Genomic DNA, 22,151 nt, shown 5'->3' on the forward strand with positions numbered 1-22,151 from the left:
ATAGAAAGAAACATATTGACATATTCTGATTGCCATCCAAAAAGAGGTCATCGGTTGACTCAGCGAAATAGCAGAAACGTTAGAACCAAAAATAGTAAAAAAAAACTCTGGCAATTAAAATCTGACTTAATCAGTCAAGTTTTTCTAAAGAAAAATTATTATTATTTTCGTTATTATTTATTGCTTTTATAACTTCGTTTAATAAAGCGCTATCATGCCTACGCAGGTTGAACAGAAAACTGTTGATCCAGAAGCAGAGCTTAGCAATGTTCAGCGAACGGTAAGAAATGGAATTTTAGAATTGCATCACTAAATTAATTATTTCCCTGGTCACTACAAAGACTACATTGCTGGTCTAGTTATTAGCCTGTTCACATTTGTTAGCGGTTGCCTCCCCTGGCTGATACCTACGCTACGCCATAAACATGTTGTGACGTCACTACAAGATTCATTAATATAGAATTGCGTTAATAGTTCTATTTTGCTTTATATAATTCGAAATAATACTTGTGTAAATATTTAATGTTTTTCATATAGAATAATAACAATATATTTTGTGAAATAACTTACCGGAAACTAATATCGTAAAATATTATTATTGGTTCGTTTTGTTGTCAACATTGTAAACGATACCTGAGCCGTATAAAAGTAGAAGCATCAACTTCTCAAGCATTCATTCTGTATCAAGTAGTTGTAGGGGGAAGCTCTGCTCGATTATATGTCAAATGTAAAAAGTGAAAAATAGTATTGTTCCAAGTCCTATCCCCAAGTTCTCCAACACATGCGACTCGTAAGCTTGAGGGGAGGCCTGTTCCCGGCAGTGCGACATCGCCATCATAACGCCAACAACTAAAGAAGTAAAGATGTCCATGCTTTTCTTAGTATTTAATTGAACACATCGAACTGATGAACCCACACACAATCACAATAATGCCCAAACACAACCTTCTACACAAACACGACATTCCACACAAACACAACCCTACACACATACAAACCCACAACCTTAATAATCAACATAATTCATTATTTAGTATTTAAATAATTGATTTCATTTTCTTGTCTAATCATACTGGGTGTGCACTTGGCTTAGGTGCCTACCTGAATACCAGCTGTTAGCTGAGACACTAAATTGTATACAGTATACAGATAATAATAATAAATGTACTACTGCAATACACACATCGCCATCTAGCCCCGAAGTAAGCGTAAATATATATATATGATAAGTATACAGAAATATGTACTTATAATACCTATACATATAAACACATAGACACTGAAAAACAGTCATGTTCATCGCACAAACATTTTCTAGTTCTGGGAATTCAACCCACGGCCTCGGACTCAGAAAACAGGGTCGCTGACCACTGCCATTCGGCCGTCAATTTAGATAATTTCCATAATCCCTAACTCCTTCGTACCAAACTATTATCAACGCATTATCAGCTCACGTGCAGAATAAGAAGGCAGTAGTAGTGCACGTAGTGGACTACTACTGCCTTCTTATTCTGAGAGAATACTACACTACTGGACCGCTAACCAAGTGCGGATTGGTAAACCCCACACACTTTTGAAAAAATTTTGAAGAACCATGTCTGAAGGTGCAGGTTTTCGTAGTTGTAAGGCTTTTTGTGACAGAGCTCGTCTGGGAAAGTACTTTCGCCATGCTTATTTCTGCCGCCAAGCAGCATTGTTGCAATGCTGTGTTCAGGTGTGAAAGGCGTGGTTGCCGATTTAATTACTTATTACAGGCTCACGAGGCTTAACAACTACGCGTCAAATTGATGGACACAGGACGGCATTTTGCAGGACATGCTCCTTGCATGCCCTGTGAAGTGTTGCTCTGTTCATAGACGACGGTTTTCCTCTTACCATCAAGAAAGGTTTCCTCCCGATGTTTTCCTTCAAAATTAAGAGCAAGCGATATGTATAACGCACATAATAACTCCGAAAAGTTAGGAGTGCGTGTGGGGATCAAACTTGGTCACCCCGAAAGGTAGGCTGAAGTCAACCACTATGCAGCTACCGATTCCTAATATGTTAATCATTTTTAATATGTTATACATTTTTTAGTTTCAAAAGCTGGCACCTATGTGTAGCGTTGAAAAGCGGGCAGGTGGCATTCCACAGCTGGCCCCTCAAGAGAAGCAGCTAGGTATCCTCGCCGCTGAGTTGAAAGAGACGCTTCTTTGCATTAATGTTAGTAGAAAAAAATATTATAAATATATAACAAGAAGAAGCGAATCTTAAAGGTGTCTGGTCATAAGTCCTTCTTCTTCAGTACAGTGTAAGTTTGTTTACAGTGTGGAATACTCTACCATTGGATACCTATATGAGGCATAATCTATTGGCACTTTCATTTCTTTTTAAGCTCAAACTCATCCACACTTCTACAAAAAACGCTCTAAACGCGTTTGCACAGAAAAAAAACAGGTTTACAGAAATTTCAATTCTGAAACGAATGTACTTCATTTTACTTTGTTGAACAGTGTTTCGATATTTAAAATCGACCCTACTATTGCGAGCGTGTAAATCTTATACTTTGCTTAATTTAGCTCGCCAGAAAAGGACAGCATGCTCTCCGCGACAATATGACAAAGCAAGTTACACGCAAGTCCATTGTTGAATACGAACATTTGGAGGGCGAGTTGCGGGATGAAAGGGCCCAGCAAGCTGAGTTGGACTGCCTCAATTATCTGGCGCAAAAACAAATGACGGAGCTCATAAAGAAAGTGCCCACTGAAGCCGACGTAAATTAAATTTTCTAAAAGTAGATTACTGTATAGTTCCATAAACCCACATAGAAAAACAAAACCCTGATAGTATCCTATACTAACTCATATCAAGGTCGTTTTCCTTAGTAATATCTTATATATACGTCGGTTGAATGGTTATTAATTTATCGTAAAAAACCATCGAACACTTTTCATTAGTGATCGATGTAAAAAAACAAAAAAAAATATTATTGAGCTACGCAAAGCGTGAGATGATAAGTGTTGATTGAGTTTTTTGCATAATAAATACTTGATAGTACAGTTTAATGCTTCTAAAGAACATATAACAAATGGTTTCTTTATATAACTTCTGCTAGGAACTATCAATGATTGAAAATGCAAGCAACCGACTTCGACGCATGGAAAACCGTCTAGATTTAGCTACAAAGCGTTTCTGCGGTATTAACACAGATAACAAAAGCGTTCGAGAAGAAATTGATCGTCTACTTGTTGAAAGGTTTGACCCTATCAAATATTAATCATTAATAATATTATTTTTTTATCTACAAAATTGGTAATAAATACCTAATGCTGGAACTATTACCTGTCCATACCTTAAGTTCTATTTTAAAAAAAGCCGTCGACATTCAGGCTTTTGGATGGAATATCGTGCAGCAACTGCTAAAATGTGTGATTTAACACAGTAGGTAATCGAACGTAGTAAAATTTAAGAAAAGTTGTGCAGCATCGAAACATCCTTAAAATTTCCGATCAATGATGCCAAAAGTATTGTGTGTACATTCGTCGAAATAATGATAGTATTGCTGGATTTACACATTTGGTCTACCCAGCTTATGCAGGTTTAATTTGTGGTTCTGAAAAATGAAATAATGATTAACTCTTACTCATATTTAAGTATGTTTTAGTATATATTAGTTTATTATTTTTTTATATTTATTATTATTAATATTTTATGTGTGTAATCTTGATAAGTATTAGTGTGTAATTGTTCGTAAGTATGTATATAATAATAATACACCCCACCAATCGGTTTCCCTTGGTTTTCCTAATCCTAAGGTTGCCTGGAAGAGATCGCTACTAAGCGATAAGGCCGCCCTTTGTATCCTACTTTTTAAGTTTATTTTTGTTGTGTGCATTGTTTTTTTTTTTTACTATTTGTAGTTTACAAATAAAGTGTATAAATAAAAATAAATAAATAAATAAATTGCAATTGTTGGAGTTTTTCCATTTTCAAGCTTATTAATGTTCAATCAATTTGTTAAGGACTCACTTGAATAGTTTTTATATCCAATGGCACAGAATTATAACAAATCTGGTGATTCCTTGCTTTGTACCTGAATTTAGGAATGAATAACTCCAATTTCTTAATTATTATCATATTTTTATTCTGGGTTTTACATGTACTTATTTAACGTTTGACTTTTATTTATTCCTTTAATATTCGATATTGGCAAAAGTTAAAAGAACAGAAGAAGAATAAAAAGTAGTAGGTAAACAAAAGGAAAACATGTGGATGACCGACTTTTTATCAATTAAATTTGAAATTGCAGGAATGGTTTTAATATCCAATGGAACAGAACTATTGGCAAGCTTGTCAAGGGTAAGGAATATCTTATGGATATATTTGAGATCGCAGCAAACTCGTACGGCGATCGAGACGAATGCTGCAGGATGCTAGAGGCCTTGAAATGGAAGGGATTGTTCCAGCTTAATCGAGACATATCGGTCTGTTGTTGTTTAATATATTCAAAGAGTATTCTCCTCATACATTTAAGTTACTTCAAACATTATTTTTATACCAAATAACTATCTATACGTTTACGTAGAAGGTAAGCTTTTAATTAATGTTCCTAATCTAAATCAACTAATTTTATTATTAATTACAATGATCTTAAATAGGAAATGCAATCATACGAAGGAGAGTTAAATCATCTCTCAAAATTAGAAGAGTTCCTGAGAGTTAAAGGTTCGAGAAGGATCTGTGAGGCTGATGAGAAGGAGGAAATAAAGCGACAAGATGAGATACAGAGATGTGAGCAGGAAATCGCTCACCATGACGCGCTGTTAGAAGATATATTCGTGAGTAAAAAAGATGTTATTTATACACATCCAAGGATGGTAGTTTATATGGGGCGGCCTTTAGAAAAACAAAAGTCACTTGCCGATAAATTATTTTCGGATAAGGGACCTTCATACGAATGTCGCACGTGTCAATGCACTCTCCTCTCTACCACGCTGCTTTATAATCCATAAAACACAATTTTTTATTGGGATAGTACTTACTTGTATAATAACTATGACATTTTTCAGCGTTACGCTGGCTCCGACAGACTAACATCAATAGTGAATAACTTCAAAGCCAGCGAGATTGAGAACTTCTCCATTTTTGAACTACTTTGTCAAGTACTACAAGAGTCAATAATCATGAGGCGAGATCTTGAGATTCTGCGACAACGTATAAGTAAGGTTTTCAAAATGTGTTATCAGCAACAGTTTTGTGCAATAAACAAAGCTGAGGCTAGGCAAAAAATGCCTTCGCCAACGTAGCTCTATCGCACTCAGTTACAGTGCACCTCTGAATTCCCAAAACTCCAAATTCTTTGATCTTCTGATATACTGAAATCCATTACCCCTATGGGTTGTGGTTTGATTTAATTATTAGGTATGACACATCTCGCGTCCAAAGAAAAGGTCTTCTTCTCGCCAGAACCCCTGAAGCGCGAACCTTAGACTATCTATTTTTGGAAATTTCCTCCGAAACGTTATTCATAATTATCGAGTCATGTCAAAAGTGAGAAATGTGACGGGTGAGATTCAATGTATTTGTAATTCTGTCTTAGTCTTGGGGGCCCCTACACCCCTGAATTCAAGATTTACTAGATGCAATAGGTATCTTTGCTAACATCAGGAGTTCCTTTAAAACGCTTCGGATTAACCCCAGACTCTGTAACCTAAGACATTGCACCCCCTTGGTATAAAAATAAAGAAATCCTCCACTGCAAGCTGCATAAACTTAAAGGTAGGCTTTTTATAAGTGCTACTGGAGTTTTTTTTCTCTCAAGTTTCCTGGTTAGTCCATACCCTGTGCATACCTTGTGAGCACGCCACTGACCCCCATGATGAACTATCTACTGTTATTCCAGTGGATCAACGGGACATGAACGAAGCCCGCGAAGAGAAGCAGGACAAACGTCTCGCAGAACTAAAAGTGGAACTTGACAAAAAGAGAGAAAACACCCAGCACATGATGGAGCTAAACCATAACACTGATGCAGTCATTCAAAAAGTGCTCAAAGGAATCGATGATCTTGTCAGGTTTAATCATTTAGGACTAACTCTCACGTTAAAAAACTTCTTGCCCGCAAATGTTATGAGTGCGGAAATGTTTTCGTTTGTTTTTACGCCTTTCATGGAGCAACAGAACAAGGATTTTTTTTTAAGTTATTTACTATAATTTTGATCCTGAAACGCATAAGTATAATCTGCACATAGCAGCGCTCTTCGATGTTAGACGGGTAGGATTTAAACGTGGTGTTTACTTCAATATTATATGTACCCAAATTAAAACCTAATTCTAGGACTCTTTCACAGTCGCCCAATATATCTTGACAGATTTCCAATGTAAAAAGTATGAAAATGTACAACATCAATCAGTAAAGCATGTCGGGATATTGTGACGGGATAATGTACGCATCAAAAGTGCCATCTATGGGCCTACTTAAATAAAGATATTTTTGACTTTGACTAAGCTTCCTCTATTTATTGCATAGATTGGCAAAATGCGATATCACTCCCTTGCTATCACTTCTGGGCAACCACAAGGAAGTGACCAAATGGAATGTCCGCAAATTCCTCAGAATACTTGAATCGGATGTCAAAAGCCTTATCGAGGTGGCCTACGGAGCCGTAAAGGTAAACTTTTGATAAACTAAAAGTAATATCTGATGATAAACGTCAGGTAGCTTTGCGATTATTTCATTTGTGTTATTAGTTATTATGGTAATAATTGGCATTCTTTCCGCTTACATATAATTGATTGTAGACTTCAGCTTCTGTAAATTACACTTTCATAAAGATAAATTATTTAGGAAGCCATTACCATTTACAGAACCATGATATTTTTTATACCCTGAATAGTGAAATAAATGAAAAAGAAAAGTACAGTAAGCAAATTTTCTTACCATGAACATTATGAAACAAAAAAAATTCGCCATCATTCAAAAGGCGCCTTTCGGCACAGGTTGTTGTTTTCGTGAAAATCATAAAAGAACTTGTTTATTTTCCGGTATAAAAGTCCATCCTTGAATGGACGGACCAAGCAGATGGCCCACTTGATGGCAAGTGGAAAACCATCGCCTATAAACAGAGCAACACTTCGCAGAGCATACGAGGAACACTTCCTACAAGGTGCAGCCCTGTGTCAATTAAACATAGGCGTACATGTCAAGTCTCATGTGCCTGTCACCTAATTACACCGACAATCACGCCCTTCAGACTGCAACACAGCATTGCAGCAATTTTTCTTGGCGACATAAATATTGGTGGTATAAATACTGACAGAAAGACCAAAATGAAATAAAAATGCAGTTTTGGCTTCACTATCGATTATAGAGGGCCATAAAAAAAATTTACAAAATAGCCGCGGACGATCTCACCTAAAAAATCTCACTAGGGAGCTCCCTAGACCAGAGGCTGAGTATGCTCATGGACAGAAATAAGCATGGTTCCCGAACGAGCTGATATAAAGAGCTCTATTACTACTGTGTGGAGAGTTAACGAATATTTTATTCCTCTAACAGCCCCCAGCTCCCACTCCTAAAGCTAGGCCAAAAGGCCCGGTGGCCCCTCTTACAAAACTTGTAGCTGACCCCTACGTGGAAACCTTGAGACCAAACAGAATTGAAAAGTTGGTGCCGTACCAACCTTGCGCTTAGTAAGTATAAATAGCCTTTTGTTCAAATACTGACATCCTCTTGAAATCCGTTTTTTTTGTCACATGAATAACTCTCGCTATGGAAAGCCAAGGTGCTTGTGCCGTACTTCTACGGACTAAAACCTCATGGCAAATTAACTAGTCGCCAGTATTATGTACTGTATCGTACTAGCTATAGCAATTCAGGCCCATCTATTCGGTATTTTTCATGTTTGGTACCTCAGTAGTGTGTCATTTACAAAACGATTCCAACTGGTACTTTCCTTGCTAGTATATAAAAGGGAATATGTATATACAACATGTAAATGAACACCTAAATAATACTTCAGAGGCCTTAGATGTTATTTACCGTCTCTGAGACTTATCTGTGAAACCTAAAACCTTATGGTTTTTGAGTACATCACTGCCATAGTTTTTACAGAAAGAACACAGACGCAGCCCTAACATTACATGCAAAATTAAAATCATGTGACTCCGGTCACTTTATTAGGTACGCGTCGCGTAGCATAGGTATTATGCGCGTGTTAGACTTTTTTCTTCAATAGGGTTGTAATAAGAAAAATAAATGTGCTTATTTAGTGTAATATTTTTACAAGGATTGATTCCTTATGAAATATACTTATGCAGCCTTCAAATTTATTACGTAATTCGTTTACTCGTTTTATTAACAAACGTCAAAAGTGTACCGAGAATACTAAATGGTTAAAGCGAAAGATTCCCCGTACCCATCCTCCAGGACAGGGATAATAAGGCACAGAGGGCAGGTATCGGTATTGCACCTCTTGAAATCCCTAACTTTACTCTTTAGTTCGGTCAGTGTGTCGTTTCTATATTGGAACTAGCTAAACCTTTACCCTGGCACCAAGATTTAACCAGTCGAAGTATGGACGCTTGTCTAGAGGTCAAAATCTTGTTCCGTTATAAAGTTTACTCTTAAAAAGGATCCGTCATCGATTAGTTCTTTAACAATGGCAAAAACAAGGAAAAGTTATACCAAATAACTCTGCTGTATGATACTAGATGGCGCGCTATGTTTATCTACTCTAAATAATATTTTTTCATTATTCGACATGCAATCTACGAGTAACGTTGCTGAAAAAATAAAGCTTTATATTATTTGTATTAGAATGAGGATTGCCTAAGGGTAGGGTTTGACTAAGTATTTGTAAAAAATATTGACAATATTTACAAAATCAATAATATTAACTGTATGCAGGCTAGAGGATGCAAAAAATACCTGTTTTATTTAGATTTTAAACGTTATCTTACAGTTGTGTTGAGGACTACATAATGAACTTAGTTTTTGAGACACCGGCAATACCAGCTGATAAGGAATATGTTGAAAGTATATTTCATTTGGAAGACGTTAACACTAAATTTGGAATTTACACGCTCACCATACCTGCGTAAGTTTTATTATAATAGGTTAAAATATATTTTTTTTAATTTTTACTTCCCAGTTTCTATTAAAATTTTAACCTTCTTTTTTTAGAAAGCGTCATCCATATAGAGGCCCTAAAAAAGACTGAAGCAAGCTGCAAGTGCATTGTTTACGATTTTACTATATTATTCTCTGTTTATTACATAAAAATAAAACATATTTTTGCTTCCCAGTTTCTAATTTTGTTTCTACTTCCTTTTTTTTAAAGCTTCATCCATACAGAGGACCTAAAAAATACTGAAGAAAGCTGCAAGTGCATTGTTAACGTTTTTACTATATTATTTACAGTCTTCATTAAGTCAGTCATTATTACTTAAAAATTAAATTCCTTGTTTCCTTTGTTACTAAAAGAGGTGTAAAATAAACATAATTACTGGCAACACTTACTGGTTTTGCCAGTGCTGCCACATGCAGATGATTTCCAGCATTTGATGAAATTTATTTTTTTAAGTTCTTCTAGTTTGTCACCAATGAAACCAATGAATTAGGGATAGCTTTTCACTTCAAAATGCCGTTATATGTAGTAATTGAATAGTTTTGATGTTTACTACTGGTTTTTTCTATTATTAGATTTCAAATTGTAAGCTATAAATATAATTTATTAGACATTTAGACATTTTTATGTAATGTTAGTGAAGTGTCTAAATATACTGCCATGGTTCTTAGAAACAATTGTGTTATTATTATTACACAACCGTACTACCTTACAAATAATAAAAGGTGTTATAAAATTTAATAAAACTCATAATTCGTATTTTATTAACCCATATAAGGGCTCCAGTTGTCGCATTCTTTCTGTTTTTATATAATTGATTGTAGACAGTTTCAGCTTCTGTAAACTTGCATGCACTTTCATAAAGATAAATAAGTTTACAGAACCATGATATTTTTTATACGCATTTCCCTGAATAGTGACATAAATGTATAAGAAAAGTTAATTAGGCAAATTTTCTAACTTTAAACATTATGAAAACTGCCATAAAAATTCGCCATCATTCAAATGCGCCCTTTCGGAAGTTCGTTGTTTTTGTGAAAATCATAAAAGAACTTGTTCCAAAAGTCCATCCTTGAATGCGTAAAACATTTTATCTCGTTGCCAAATCTTATTAAAATCATCAGTCAGAGTTAGTTAGTGATTAGGTTTAATAATAATAATCTTTATTGAAAGGTAAATAAACCCAGTTATTAAAATATAAAAAGATAAATTAAATAACAAAATAATAAAAATAAGTAACAGTATTGCAAATTAAAACATTGCAAACTCACGTCCGTCATAATAATTACATAGTTCGTCATAGTTTATGTTTTTTCATTGTGCACCGAAAGCCAGTGCTTGAAAATCGAGCAGTCCAGACCCTCTGCTAACGTGCTTACGATTTCATTGGCTCGCAAACAACTTCAAAATGTTGCGATTCGCGATCTCATGATCGCAAAGAAATCCGGTACTCTGGCCCTAGCGAACATATCCGAGTACCTTTGCAACTTCATCTAGATACGATAAGCATTATTGTATTGCACCCTGATATTGTTGACATCGCGTCTGGTGGACTTTACCCAAAGTTGACATGTATAGAAACATAAATGTTTAGTATATTATAAATATCTTCATTGTCATTGTCACATCATCATGTACAGTACTGGGACGAGTTCTTGCTTATTTACAATTTACATTTCGTTTATTAGGGAAGTTTCATTTTTATAGTTGGTCACACTGTTGATGTGTTTCTCTTGTTTGCGTGTGTGAGTGATGTTTCGGACTCTCCGCCATTGAAATTTCTTAGCCGAGAATTGAAATAGGGTTCAATTTTTAAATCGGCGAAAATCTTAATCATCCCTTTTTCATTACTTATTATATTTAAGCATATTTCGTGCAAAAACAATATATCCGATGGCAGACAGAGACACAGATGAGTTAAACATCGATAATGTAATAAAAAAATTATTAAAAGGTAAAGGGCAAAAATGTTTAGAGAGTGATATTTACAGTGGTAAAAATAGTGTTTTTTAAATATTCCTTTTGATTGATTGTCGATGAGAAGAAGAAATAGTGTTTGGTTGTGAGTTTTTTAAAGTGTTAGTGATATGTTTATATTTGGTTTTCAGTACGAGGCGAGAAGCCTGGTATGAATGTACAGTTAACGGAAATCGAGATTAAAGGGCTATGCTTGAAATCACGAGAAATATTCCTTTCACAGCCGATATTACTTGAATTGGAAGCACCGTTAAAAATATGCGGTAAGTACATCATGAATGCAATTTACCACAGCTACGCCACTTTCGAATTCTAAAACGTCGAAACCTTGCACGGGACTTTTTCTTTTGTACTCTTCCACTTTCACATCCTTGCTGTAAAATAACTATCAATACTCTAAAAATGTTACTGTTTGTACTCCATGTCTTCATCAGCAGCTAGAAGTTACCTGACAGAAGAACCTAAAGTAAAGTTAATTATGGCATATTACCTTTAGCATGACCAAGAATGAATCCCAATGAGGTGGAATGTCATTTTTATTGTAACATGACTGTATTTTTCAAACAAAGATGGAATTAAGATGTCTGTTTACTAGCTATTTATAGCTGAAGGTATCATACTAATTATGAAATTATTGAATATTTTCTAAAAATTAAATATTCCAATTTATCCAACCAAGATTTACATATGATAAAAGCATCATAACTCCATTAAATGAAATGAGGCATATTTTTCTACTAGCCAGCCAGTGTTCTTAGTATACCTTTATTACGGTTGGTTACATATCTTGTAAGATCTGCTTGTTTTCCTGTGATACAAATGAGCCTATGTGACACTTTATCCTTTCAACTAACTCTATAGCAAAAATCAAGATCATTGATTGCTTATTTGGGGCATTAAGCAAGGATGAGTAAGCAAACAAACAGACTGGCGTTAATAATATTATTAGTAAGGATATACATAACTATAAAAATATATTCTTCTGTGTTAGAGAGTTTGTTACCTGCATTAAGGGGCAATAAGTAATTATGTGCGTAAACCAGAACATTTTATCACAATAACTTTTCCTAAATTAGTACTCTTAAAAATTTAAATTGTTGTGCAATGAAAAAATATGTTTACATAATTCTGAACTAATTGGTTTTACTGAAAGCTACTCCAGATAAATAGATCCCCTAGTTTAAACTTATGCTAGATAAAGATTTTCTATATTTAAATATATATTTGAAAAAATTTCAAGTAATGAAATTATTACATTCTATTCCAATTTACTCTTCTTCTTTTGCCATGGTGCAAAAGCTCAATTGCTACCTCTTAAATTGCTTATACTGCCCAAGGATGGAGGTTATGTGGGACTCCCCCTCTAAAGGGGTATACCCAAACTAAAAACCACCACAGCATGTCCCTCTTGTTGGCTTTGTTAGACGCCCAGGGAACCAGTGTATACCTCCCAGATGTCTACCAACCACCCCAACCGATTTTTTGGGCTCTGCGCTAACTAGGGGGGATCAGGACAGCTTGAACCCCCCCCCCCCCCCTCCTTCTTTTAGAGCCCTTCTCAAATCTAAATATATTATATCCTTCAAACACTAAACTGCAGCTCACTAAGGCTGCCTGCACACTATCAATATTACACAACATCCACTGGATGCTAAAGGGCAAAAATATGAAGGCTGCTTGAATGAGAGTAATGTCCAGCAGTGTATACATATTGCATATGTTCTCAGAATGAGAAGAGTCTAAGCTTCAGTCCACCACGCTGACAAAGCGCGGATTGGTAAACTCAATACTCAAATGATTTCATAACTTTATGGAGAACTCAGGCATGCACATTTACTCACTCTGCTTTGCATGCGGTAAAACCAAACTCTGTCCCTCCAAATGGGAGGCCCAGACCTAACCCCTAGTTTATCAATCTATATCCTTGAGAGTTGAATTATAAATTTGTATTTGGTTCTTTTACATGTTTAGGTGTATTACATTATGTAGTTTGTCCACAGGTGATATTCACGGTCAGTACTATGACCTGTTAAGGCTGTTTGAATATGGCGGCTTCCCACCAGAGTCTAATTACTTGTTCCTCGGAGATTATGTTGACCGCGGTAAACAGTCATTAGAAACAATTTGTTTGCTACTAGCATACAAGATTAAGTATCCAGAGAACTTTTTCTTACTACGAGGGAATCATGAGTGTGCTAGCATCAATAGGATTTATGGGTAAGTCAATTTTTTATACAATTTTATGAAGTATGTAACTCTGCTTACAGTCATTTTTTAGCTCACTTGACTTGACCTATCTTTACACATCAATTCTTGACCCAAGAACAGAAGACAGAAGTGTTTATAAATTTTTGCGAAACTTCGTCTTGGACAGCCGCGAATTTCAGCTCCATGGATAATAGCAAGGTTTTTAAGTTAAAACAGTTATACAGTAAACTCTTTAAAACAGTGTGCACAGTTTGAAGTAAGGAATAAAAAGGTACATTTCATTGTACATCACTAAGAAATGTAACAAAAATGCGATCACTAGCAAGATGCATAGAAAGTACAATTAAGTGGTTTGATACAAATTGATCCTTTACATGCAACCTATCCCTAAAATATAATTTAAACAGAAACAAAACGAAGTCAGTTGTAACAAATGAATTAATTAATTAACATGTCTGCTTGTTACAATGCTCTGTTATGGTCGTCATGGTAAATGAGTACAGTCATCGGTGGAACATTGCTTTCCATACATTATTTACAAAGAGCGATAGTAATGGTAGGGTATCATTCCGCAGTTTAGGTACGCGCGTCTTTGTGCAGCAGTAGGTTGATAGATATAATAATAAATACAATACAATAATAATACTAAATATGTATACAATCATCATTATTGGCCCACTTCAATTCTCAGAATAAGAAGGTTTGGGGTAGCGGATCGGTAGACTTCACACGCTTTTGAGAACATTATGGAGAACTCCCAGGCATGCAGGTTTCCTTATGATGTTTTCCTTCACCGTAAAACAAGTGATATTTTAATTGCGTTTATTAAAAACGCACTTAACACCGTAAAGTTAGAAGTGCGTGCCGGGGATCGAACTCGGTCCCCTAAAAGGGATGCCGAAGCCCTAACCACTAGGCTATCACCGGTGTACACTATTATCAAAGTAAACACTGCAAAAGAGTTGGGCCTGCGTCTTCCATTTAATTTTTAGCCCAGATTAAAATAAAACAACAAATACAATAAAATTAAAAATGACAATAAATAAATTAATAACCAAACCAATGTTATGTTACAAAATTTATATTAAGAGATCAGAAGCAGAGAGCTCTGGTATGAGCCTTCTTTTAACGACGGAAACGATTACGAACGCGACGATCTAAAGAATTCTAACCACTCGCCTGTGCGAATTATTCTACTCGAATCAATGCATATACTGTAAAAAAAAGGCCAGTTATAGGGTGGCAATTGTCGGCTAAGATTCCTTTTTCATCTTAACATACTATAAAAAATACATAAGCCAAAAAACTTCTAAGCGAGGGCTCTCAAGTTCAACTTTATAGCCCAGTTGCGCCTAACCTAAACCAAATCAACCCCAGTAGCGCGCCTTGCGTGATCTCCTGTTCACTTATAACATGTTACGCGTGAGTCACTGTACTGATTCATTGCGAAGGTCGATAGGTGTTCAAGTTCGTTATTGCGTGTCGATTGCTATATTATTTGCTCTTATTGCGTGTTTTTATATATTTTGTAATATTGTACTTTTAAGACAAAATTTTACTTTTCATAACCGAAAAGTGGATATATGTACTTAAAATAACCGACACTACTAGAAATGGCCATAAATTAGTGACATCTGCAAATCTTCTGCGAAAGGTACTGAAGTAATTTATATAGATTGAATATATGTATTTATAATATGATTCCAAAGGTCTTCTTTAACCAGTGTTATAGTCACTACAAACAGACTGTATTGACGTTTCAAAATGCTTTAATAAACAAAGCCTACTTGAAAAAAATATTCATCTTATATCTTTAAACGAGCAATTCTTGTATATATATATATATAATTTGAATCTCGGAATCGGCTCCAACGTTTTTCATAAAATTTAGTATACAGGGGGTTTCCGGGGCGGTAAATCGATCTAATCTCGGGAAAAAACAGCAAAATTATCCTTTTTGAGAGATTTCGATGCGTGCGATGCGTGAACAGTAAACGTTACGCCAAACGACGGAAGTATGTAGTAAGTATATCGGAATTGATGTTTCTTTAAGTCGGCTCATACGCGGACGAAGTCGCGCGGGTCCGATAGTCATTATGTATTGGTTTATTTAAAAGAAAAACGTATTGTGTTACAATACGTGCCACATATACCACAATTGGTTTTACTGTGTACTATGTTATCATATAAAACATTCAGAACTAAGATAAGGTTAGTGCAAAATCTATACTTATAATAAAACGAAACTGGAAGATTTCTGTACATTTAATATAATTTGAAAATTACGACCGGGGGATGCTTTCTCGATCGATACTGAGTCCAAAACAGATTTTTATTTAATTTTTGTCTGTCTGTCTGTCTGGGCATCACGTTAAAACTACTGAACCGATTTAAACATAATTTGGTATAGTGGTAGCTGGTATTCCGGGTCAACATATATATGTCATAGCTAAATTTGAACCCATTTTAATAATTTTTCTTCTATTTGAAAGTGTATACTAACAAGCATGTTTTGTCTAATTTTAATAAAGATCTGATAAATATTGTCGGAGGTAAAGAACATATCTCTTCACAGATAACAGCAAGTATCAAGGCATATCGGACAACGATCGAATGCATGCGTATCATCCTACTAATATTATAAATGCGAAAGTTTGTGAGGATGGATGTATTTATGGGTGGACGGATGGATTTGGCTTAAGTTTGGTAGACATACAATATAGTCAGATTTAGAATATAACGATGTTTTCTAAAGAAGTCATACCGACTTTACTGGCGTCCGCCGCGAAGATGATTGATGATACATAAAAATAATGTACTACATGTTTAAAGTAATCATGATTTTCAACAAAAAAATCCGCGTGGCTATATTCTAACTGTTATGGTTAAGTCACAATAACTGTTTTTTTATAATGGCCGTTCCAAACATGGTTACAATCGAAAGTGACATTTCTATCATGAATGAATCCTTATAAATAGTTTTATTAAACACCTGCAAATTCCTTTTTAAATTATTCAAATTGAACCTATCGCTTACAAGGTACGACGGGTATAGAAATGCATAAAGCAAGAAAAATGCCGCGGGCCGCCCGGTCGCGAATAATGTAGTTTGGTAACATAACTGGGCCTGGTGGCGCAGCAATTAGTTACTAGGTTTTTTTAGATATAAAAACCTGTAATAACCGATTTGGTGCAGACGAAGTTGCGCGGGTCAGCTAGTAATATATATAATTGTGGGTAGGCAAAATGAATTCTGAATTTTGTTTATTTATGAAGGAACTATATAAATATTGATTATGACATAGCTATAGTTATTTATCATTAGTTGCGTGCACAGGGTATTAGGCCAGGGAAGGATTATTCCTTCCCTGCCTTAGCAGGAACATTGCCTTAAATGTAAAAATCTTCCTCATACAAGTTTTTAAAGAAAAAGTTTATAGGCAGTGTTTTTGTGCATGTATGAAGTGTTTGCCACTGTTTATCATCCTTAGCCTTACTGCCTATTGTCCTGCTGGGCTCATAACTACATACCGCCTCTCTCATAGGAGAAGGAATTTTAACATTGACCCACCACGCCACTTCACACGGGTTAGCGAGCTTTAACGATTACTCTCAATCGTTAGTGAAACTAATCAGGACGGACGGCGAAACACGCCCTTAGAGGCATTTTATAATGTGTGTGAGCCCTTTATTTATTGCACACAACAAAAATCTATCGATATCTTTCAGACAATCGAAAGGCTAGATTGGTAGATACCTTGTGTATAATACACTTTTAGTTATCATCATCAACTCGCAATAATGAAAAACGCAAACGTTTTATATTAGGTCTACATGAATAAAGAATTTTAAATTTTTAATTAGATTTTTTCGTACAATACAGAGTAGGTACTGTAGCCAAAGTAAATACCGTTGATATGTGGATTATTTTAATAGACGTTCAAAAAAAGGATAATTTAGTCCAAGCATTACTTATTTAATTAATTTTACACGCAAAAGCGTGCGGTAAAGTAAAAATGGCATCACTTTTAAATTAGATAAGATTATAAGATACATTTGTTTATCGTGTCGATGATTAATCTTTGGGTAGCGGCCGATGACATTATGGTTTACGATATCTTGTACAAATTCGCAGTTTTCAAAATCACGTGTGGGTAATTACCTAACCTTTATGTATAATGAGCGGAAATAATAAAAAAAATAAAAGACTTCAATGAATCATCTATCTGTTATACAGTTTTAAAGCAGAAGAGGTTTTTTTTTTTGAACGCACTTATCTCAGAATTTTCAATCGAAGATGTATCGGGAAACGGCTAAATAAACATCCATTCAGATTCAACGGGGATATGGACATATGGATTTTATCGTTAGACAAAATATCGCAACGAATAGACAAGCTTAATTTAGAAATGAAGTGCAGAAATTGTTTGCCTTTTAGATGTCAAGAGCAATGTAGTCTAGTATCATTTCTGCGTTATCACCACCAGATAAGATATGGGTTGGAAAATTGCATCAAGAACAAACAAGTTAAGTGGCATTGCGGGCTCTAGCTTTTTAACGGATGCTATTTTTTGTATTTGACCCCAATCTCACTGAATTGTAAAGAAATTCATTAATATCACGACCAGCGATTGACACCTCTTGGTACCTGAGAATTCCGCTAACGAGATGCCTATTCACTCTTTATTTGAAAGTCTCATATTATAAGTGGCAGAGAAAACGGAGTACAAAGAGAAAAAGCAGATTTTCGCTTTCAAGCACTTCGTACGAGTCTATGGAATAACTAATACCTCGTGCATAACTGTATATATCCATGTAATGCCTTGGGATTCCATAAGTGAGAACAGAAATAAGTACCTAATAGTGTCTGAGCACACTACGTTATTTATATTTCTGCTTTTTGAACGACAGCGTATTTAACAACACGCTTACAAGACTTCTAATTCTTCAGCCTCTTTGTACTTGAAGTTACATTTCGACTTGAAAGTCCGCTGGTTTGATACTTACGAAAAAATTGAATACAAAGTGCAGAGACTGACACAACTGATAGGAAACGATGTACTGGGAACGATGTTAAAATCACCCGATCGGTACTTTATAAAATTATTCTACCTTGAAATTGTGACTGTGTTCGAATCCAGCACGCACATCTAACTTGTCTAACTTATGTGCGTTCTAAGCAATTAAAATAATGCTTGTTTAACGGTGAAGGAAAAGCGTCGTGAGGAAACCGGCATGCCTGTCTCTTCTCCATATTGTTCTCAAAGGCGTGTGAAGTCCACCAATCCGCAATGGACCAGCGGCGTGGTGGTCTTCACACGGCCTACACCCTTCCTTGTCGAAGAAGATCCGTGCTCTGTAGCTCCCAAAATTCAAACTATTAGTTTTAGTTAACTTGGGTAACCTTAACCATTAATTTAATATTAAATTTTACGTCCCGCACAAAAGCAATAAACCTAAGCTGGGAATACTCTGTAAAGCACTGGGTAGCAAAATATCCAGACGTAATACAATATAATTTCTGTCTTTATTACATTGCGTCTGTTTGCTAAAGCTATCAAAGGTCATGTCTGAACTGTAAGGTTGCAGTCATAAACGTTTAACCCCATTTTATTACTTTACTTTAGTACATTTATTTTAACTTAATCACAATGATACATAGTCAAACCAAAGATTTATTTAAAATATTTGGTTTGACGATGTGCGTGGTTTGACTATCTTCGGCGTTTTTGTTTTTATTGTTATATGTTAAAATCCTATTTTGATGGAAAATATACTTTTATTTAAAAGCAAAAACTTAAACAGATATTTTCAACTAAATCGCTAGAGCCTTCAGGTCTAAAGTAATACGTATTCGTATGTAATATCGTTATCTCACAAAATTTCGATTAATTACGATAGTAACAAAATACAAGTACCTTACTACATACATCTGAAATTTCGAGATCATTGTTTTTTGTGTATTATTGCGTTTTTCAGGAAATAAATATTGATAAAGAAGCAGATATCTAAGTACAGAATATATTTACAAACAAATTTATACAATAATTGCTCTTTTAGGTATATAAGAGAGATAGATAATTAATTTCTCAGTTCTATTTACATCCTTATTTGCTAAACGTATCAAAGGTCGCTTCTGAACTGTAAGGTGAATATTATACTAGATATTAACCACAAGTTATCACCTTTAGTAAAGTGGTTTTAACTTGATTGCCATCGAAGAGCCTAAGCAAAGATAGTGGTAATTAGGTGAATAAGAATTTAACTATTTTATAAATACTAGACCTTGGCTAAAGACAAGGACTATCGTAATCAACTTAGCTATCCAAAGCAGTACGAAGCTTAGTTGATTAAAGAATTGTTTAATGGCGGGGGATATATTAATTTGATTCCTGGTAGTGTTCTCTTAAGTGTACTTTATTCAGCTTCTTGCGGTCAGATAAGTAGGTACTAAGATCGTATTTTGATTACCTAAGATTTCACATATAAATACATGTTTGTAAATATATTTTTAGGCCTCAAAATAGCAATCTTTGTTTGATTTTTAATCTTAGCTGTTGCAATGTGCTCAAATATTTTTTAAGCTTATCAGGGTCGTGCTACCTAACTAAGCCTATCGATAGGCCATTAGATTTTTTTTTACAGAGAGTACAAAAAAAGTACCTCATTTCAAAGGATTAAAATACCGTCTTTAACAAAAATAACATTTAAAAATCCAGCTTTTTAATTGTTACTCAGATTTCGCGAAAGTTAATTTTCGCGATCGGTCTTTTGTTAGTCTTCCAAGCTGTTGATACCGATCCAATATTGAACGTTCTTTATTCCATAAGCCTCGGGTTTTTTTATCTGGCGCAACGCCAGACTAAAAGTGAAACACTTATAAGCTATAAACCATACGGCGCAGTTCGAGTATCATTTCATCGTTGTTGTGGACACAACACGTGATATTGTTTTCTGACGCTTGAATTTTGAACCCTGATATTTTATATAATGTATAGGAATACTTTTACCAACGGACAGATTAATTGTTTATATTTTTTTTCAAAGATCTGGAAAACAATCTTAAAATAATATAAATAATGCATGTTCAATCCATTTTTGCAAGCCTCATAAGCGAAGCGTTGAGGTTGTGCTCTACTCTCGACATTTCAAAAAAAAGCTCTCGACATTTCTCGAAACTGAAATTGATTTTTTGTGATTTATGTTGCACTTACAGGTTAATTTGAGTACACTAATATCAAGTCAAATAATTTGTCAGGCACATAAAATACATTTCAATAACAATTTTTTTGTTTAACATAGTAAATAATAACATTAAACATAATCTTTTCTGGACGTCCGTGTATGGACGGGTGTATGTGGCATCAAAATTGGTCGAAAAAATGATCGTATCGGAATAATTTTTTTTTAATAATCTAAAGTAACACACGACATAATTTCTTAGTTAATATGAGCGTTCGATTCACTGTCGTTAAATTTCCATGTAATTATTCTAGCTAATATTAATTGTAACTTTCAATGTGCAATCATTATGACATTCCCGTGTCTTGTTTACAAAAAATGAATAATAATTAATATGAAAAAAAAAAATTGTAATGAGCATTGAATGTTTCAGTTAAAAAAAATCAATTTTATTGTGAAAAAAATGAGATTATGAGGCGTGCACTTTTGGATTTTCCAAATTTTTCACTTGTCTTATAATGTAATCAGACTTTTTATTACTTTGAGCGTAGAGTAGTTTTATAAAAATGCGATACAATAAGTAAATGAAAAACGAGGGCGAGGGCTTATTATTTTCTTTACTATTTGAAAGAAAACTAAAAGAAACAAAAATATTGCTTAGATAGACTTTATGGTGTGATATAAAGATAAACCTTTCCGTCTCTTCTTTGTTAACAAACCTCTCTTTGCGAAAAGTATAAGAACTGATGCTCCATGCTGCTTCGATGCTGTTTATCGATTTTTGTAACCCCATGTTACAGCCGTAACCGTAAGCTTGACATGCTCAACGAGGTACGATAGTAGATAACACTGATTTCTTAACCCCGAGGCTGATCTGAGAATTCCTTTTACAGGAAAAGTCCAATAATATTTTTTCGGCTGAACCGGGATTCGATCCCGATGCCTCCTGGTCTTTAGTTAACCATGCTAACCACTAGTTCAATGAGGTAGTTAGAGAGCTAAATCCGGGTTAATAAACAATAAAATATATTATTGTAGAAAACAGCATCGTTATACAAATGATACGCAAAAAGCTGGCGTTAGCGTGTCACTGACGTGATTTATCATTTATTTACCTTAGCTCGCTAGTTGATCTTGATGTGTAAGCCAGTGTCAAGGACCATTAATCAATGATAACAGCTCATGGTTGTAAATATTTGTGGACAATATAACAGACGTACCTAGTAGCTACCGTTTGTTTTTTTGCTGATCTTGCATATATTCGTTAAGAACTAGCTAAATTCAGCCACGCTTGTAATTCCCGTTTTCTCTGGAATAACTTTAAAGAAACACTCTTACAAAAAAAGTAAAGTTTTACGAAATCCCTGGCGCAACGGTGTTTAAGTTGGAGGTCCCGGGTTCGATTCCCGGTATGGGCAATTATGAAAATTATTATTTCTGAATTTTTTTCTGATCTGGTCTACGTGGCGCTAAGCAATGTAATGTTCCGGTGCGATGTCGCGTAGAAACCGATTAGCCCGCTAAACTGCATCATAACTTTCTACCACGTGAGATTGCAGTCAAGGGCTAACTTGTATTGGAATTTTATTAAAAATCAGTTGCAAGTTAATCGGCGACTACGTTTTTAGTTTTGCGAGCACTTCGGAATACATACGGAATGTATAGATATCTGATGAG

At 34.9% G+C, this 22,151-nt stretch overlaps 2 protein-coding genes across 5 annotated transcripts in view; both read left to right on the forward strand.

The window, feature by feature from the left end:
* Positions 1 to 214: 214 nt before the first annotated feature.
* LOC120628294 (outer dynein arm-docking complex subunit 1-like) lies at positions 215 to 9,217 on the forward strand. Its single transcript, XM_039896601.1, has 12 exons — positions 215 to 280; positions 2,077 to 2,202; positions 2,559 to 2,753; positions 3,095 to 3,234; positions 4,289 to 4,463; positions 4,638 to 4,817; positions 5,049 to 5,199; positions 5,882 to 6,053; positions 6,509 to 6,650; positions 7,538 to 7,671; positions 8,943 to 9,077; positions 9,164 to 9,217. Exons 1-12 carry the CDS (start codon positions 215 to 217, stop codon positions 9,198 to 9,200), a joined length of 1,653 nt encoding a protein of 550 aa, XP_039752535.1. The 3' UTR covers positions 9,201 to 9,217.
* Positions 9,218 to 10,819: 1,602 nt separating this feature from the next.
* The window catches only part of LOC120628293 (serine/threonine-protein phosphatase alpha-2 isoform), a 37,166-nt gene continuing 25,834 nt past the window's right edge, over positions 10,820 to 22,151 (forward strand). For all 4 annotated transcript variants that reach the window (XM_039896598.1, XM_039896600.1, XM_039896597.1 and 1 more), the window contains exons 1-3: positions 10,820 to 11,061; positions 11,216 to 11,347; positions 13,085 to 13,301. In XM_039896598.1, the coding sequence (XP_039752532.1) occupies positions 11,001 to 11,061; positions 11,216 to 11,347; positions 13,085 to 13,301 (410 nt within the window). In that variant the 5' untranslated portion in view covers positions 10,820 to 11,000. The remainder of the gene's footprint in view (positions 11,062 to 11,215; positions 11,348 to 13,084; positions 13,302 to 22,151) is intronic.

This window comes from Pararge aegeria, chromosome 12 (genome assembly GCF_905163445.1).
Source record: "Pararge aegeria chromosome 12, ilParAegt1.1, whole genome shotgun sequence".
Classification (NCBI taxonomy): domain Eukaryota; kingdom Metazoa; phylum Arthropoda; class Insecta; order Lepidoptera; family Nymphalidae; genus Pararge; species Pararge aegeria.

Bases quoted from the DNA above. Each gene is read 5' to 3' on its own strand.
- LOC120628294 (XM_039896601.1), top strand. From the start codon at position 215: ATGCCTACGCAGGTTGAACAGAAAACTGTTGATCCAGAAGCAGAGCTT. The intron at 281-2,076 runs GTAAGAAATGGA...TACATTTTTTAG, and splicing joins TTAGCAATGTTCAGCGAACG to TTTCAAAAGCTGGCACCTAT. The intron at 6,651-7,537 runs GTAAACTTTTGA...TTCCTCTAACAG, and splicing joins TGGCCTACGGAGCCGTAAAG to CCCCCAGCTCCCACTCCTAA.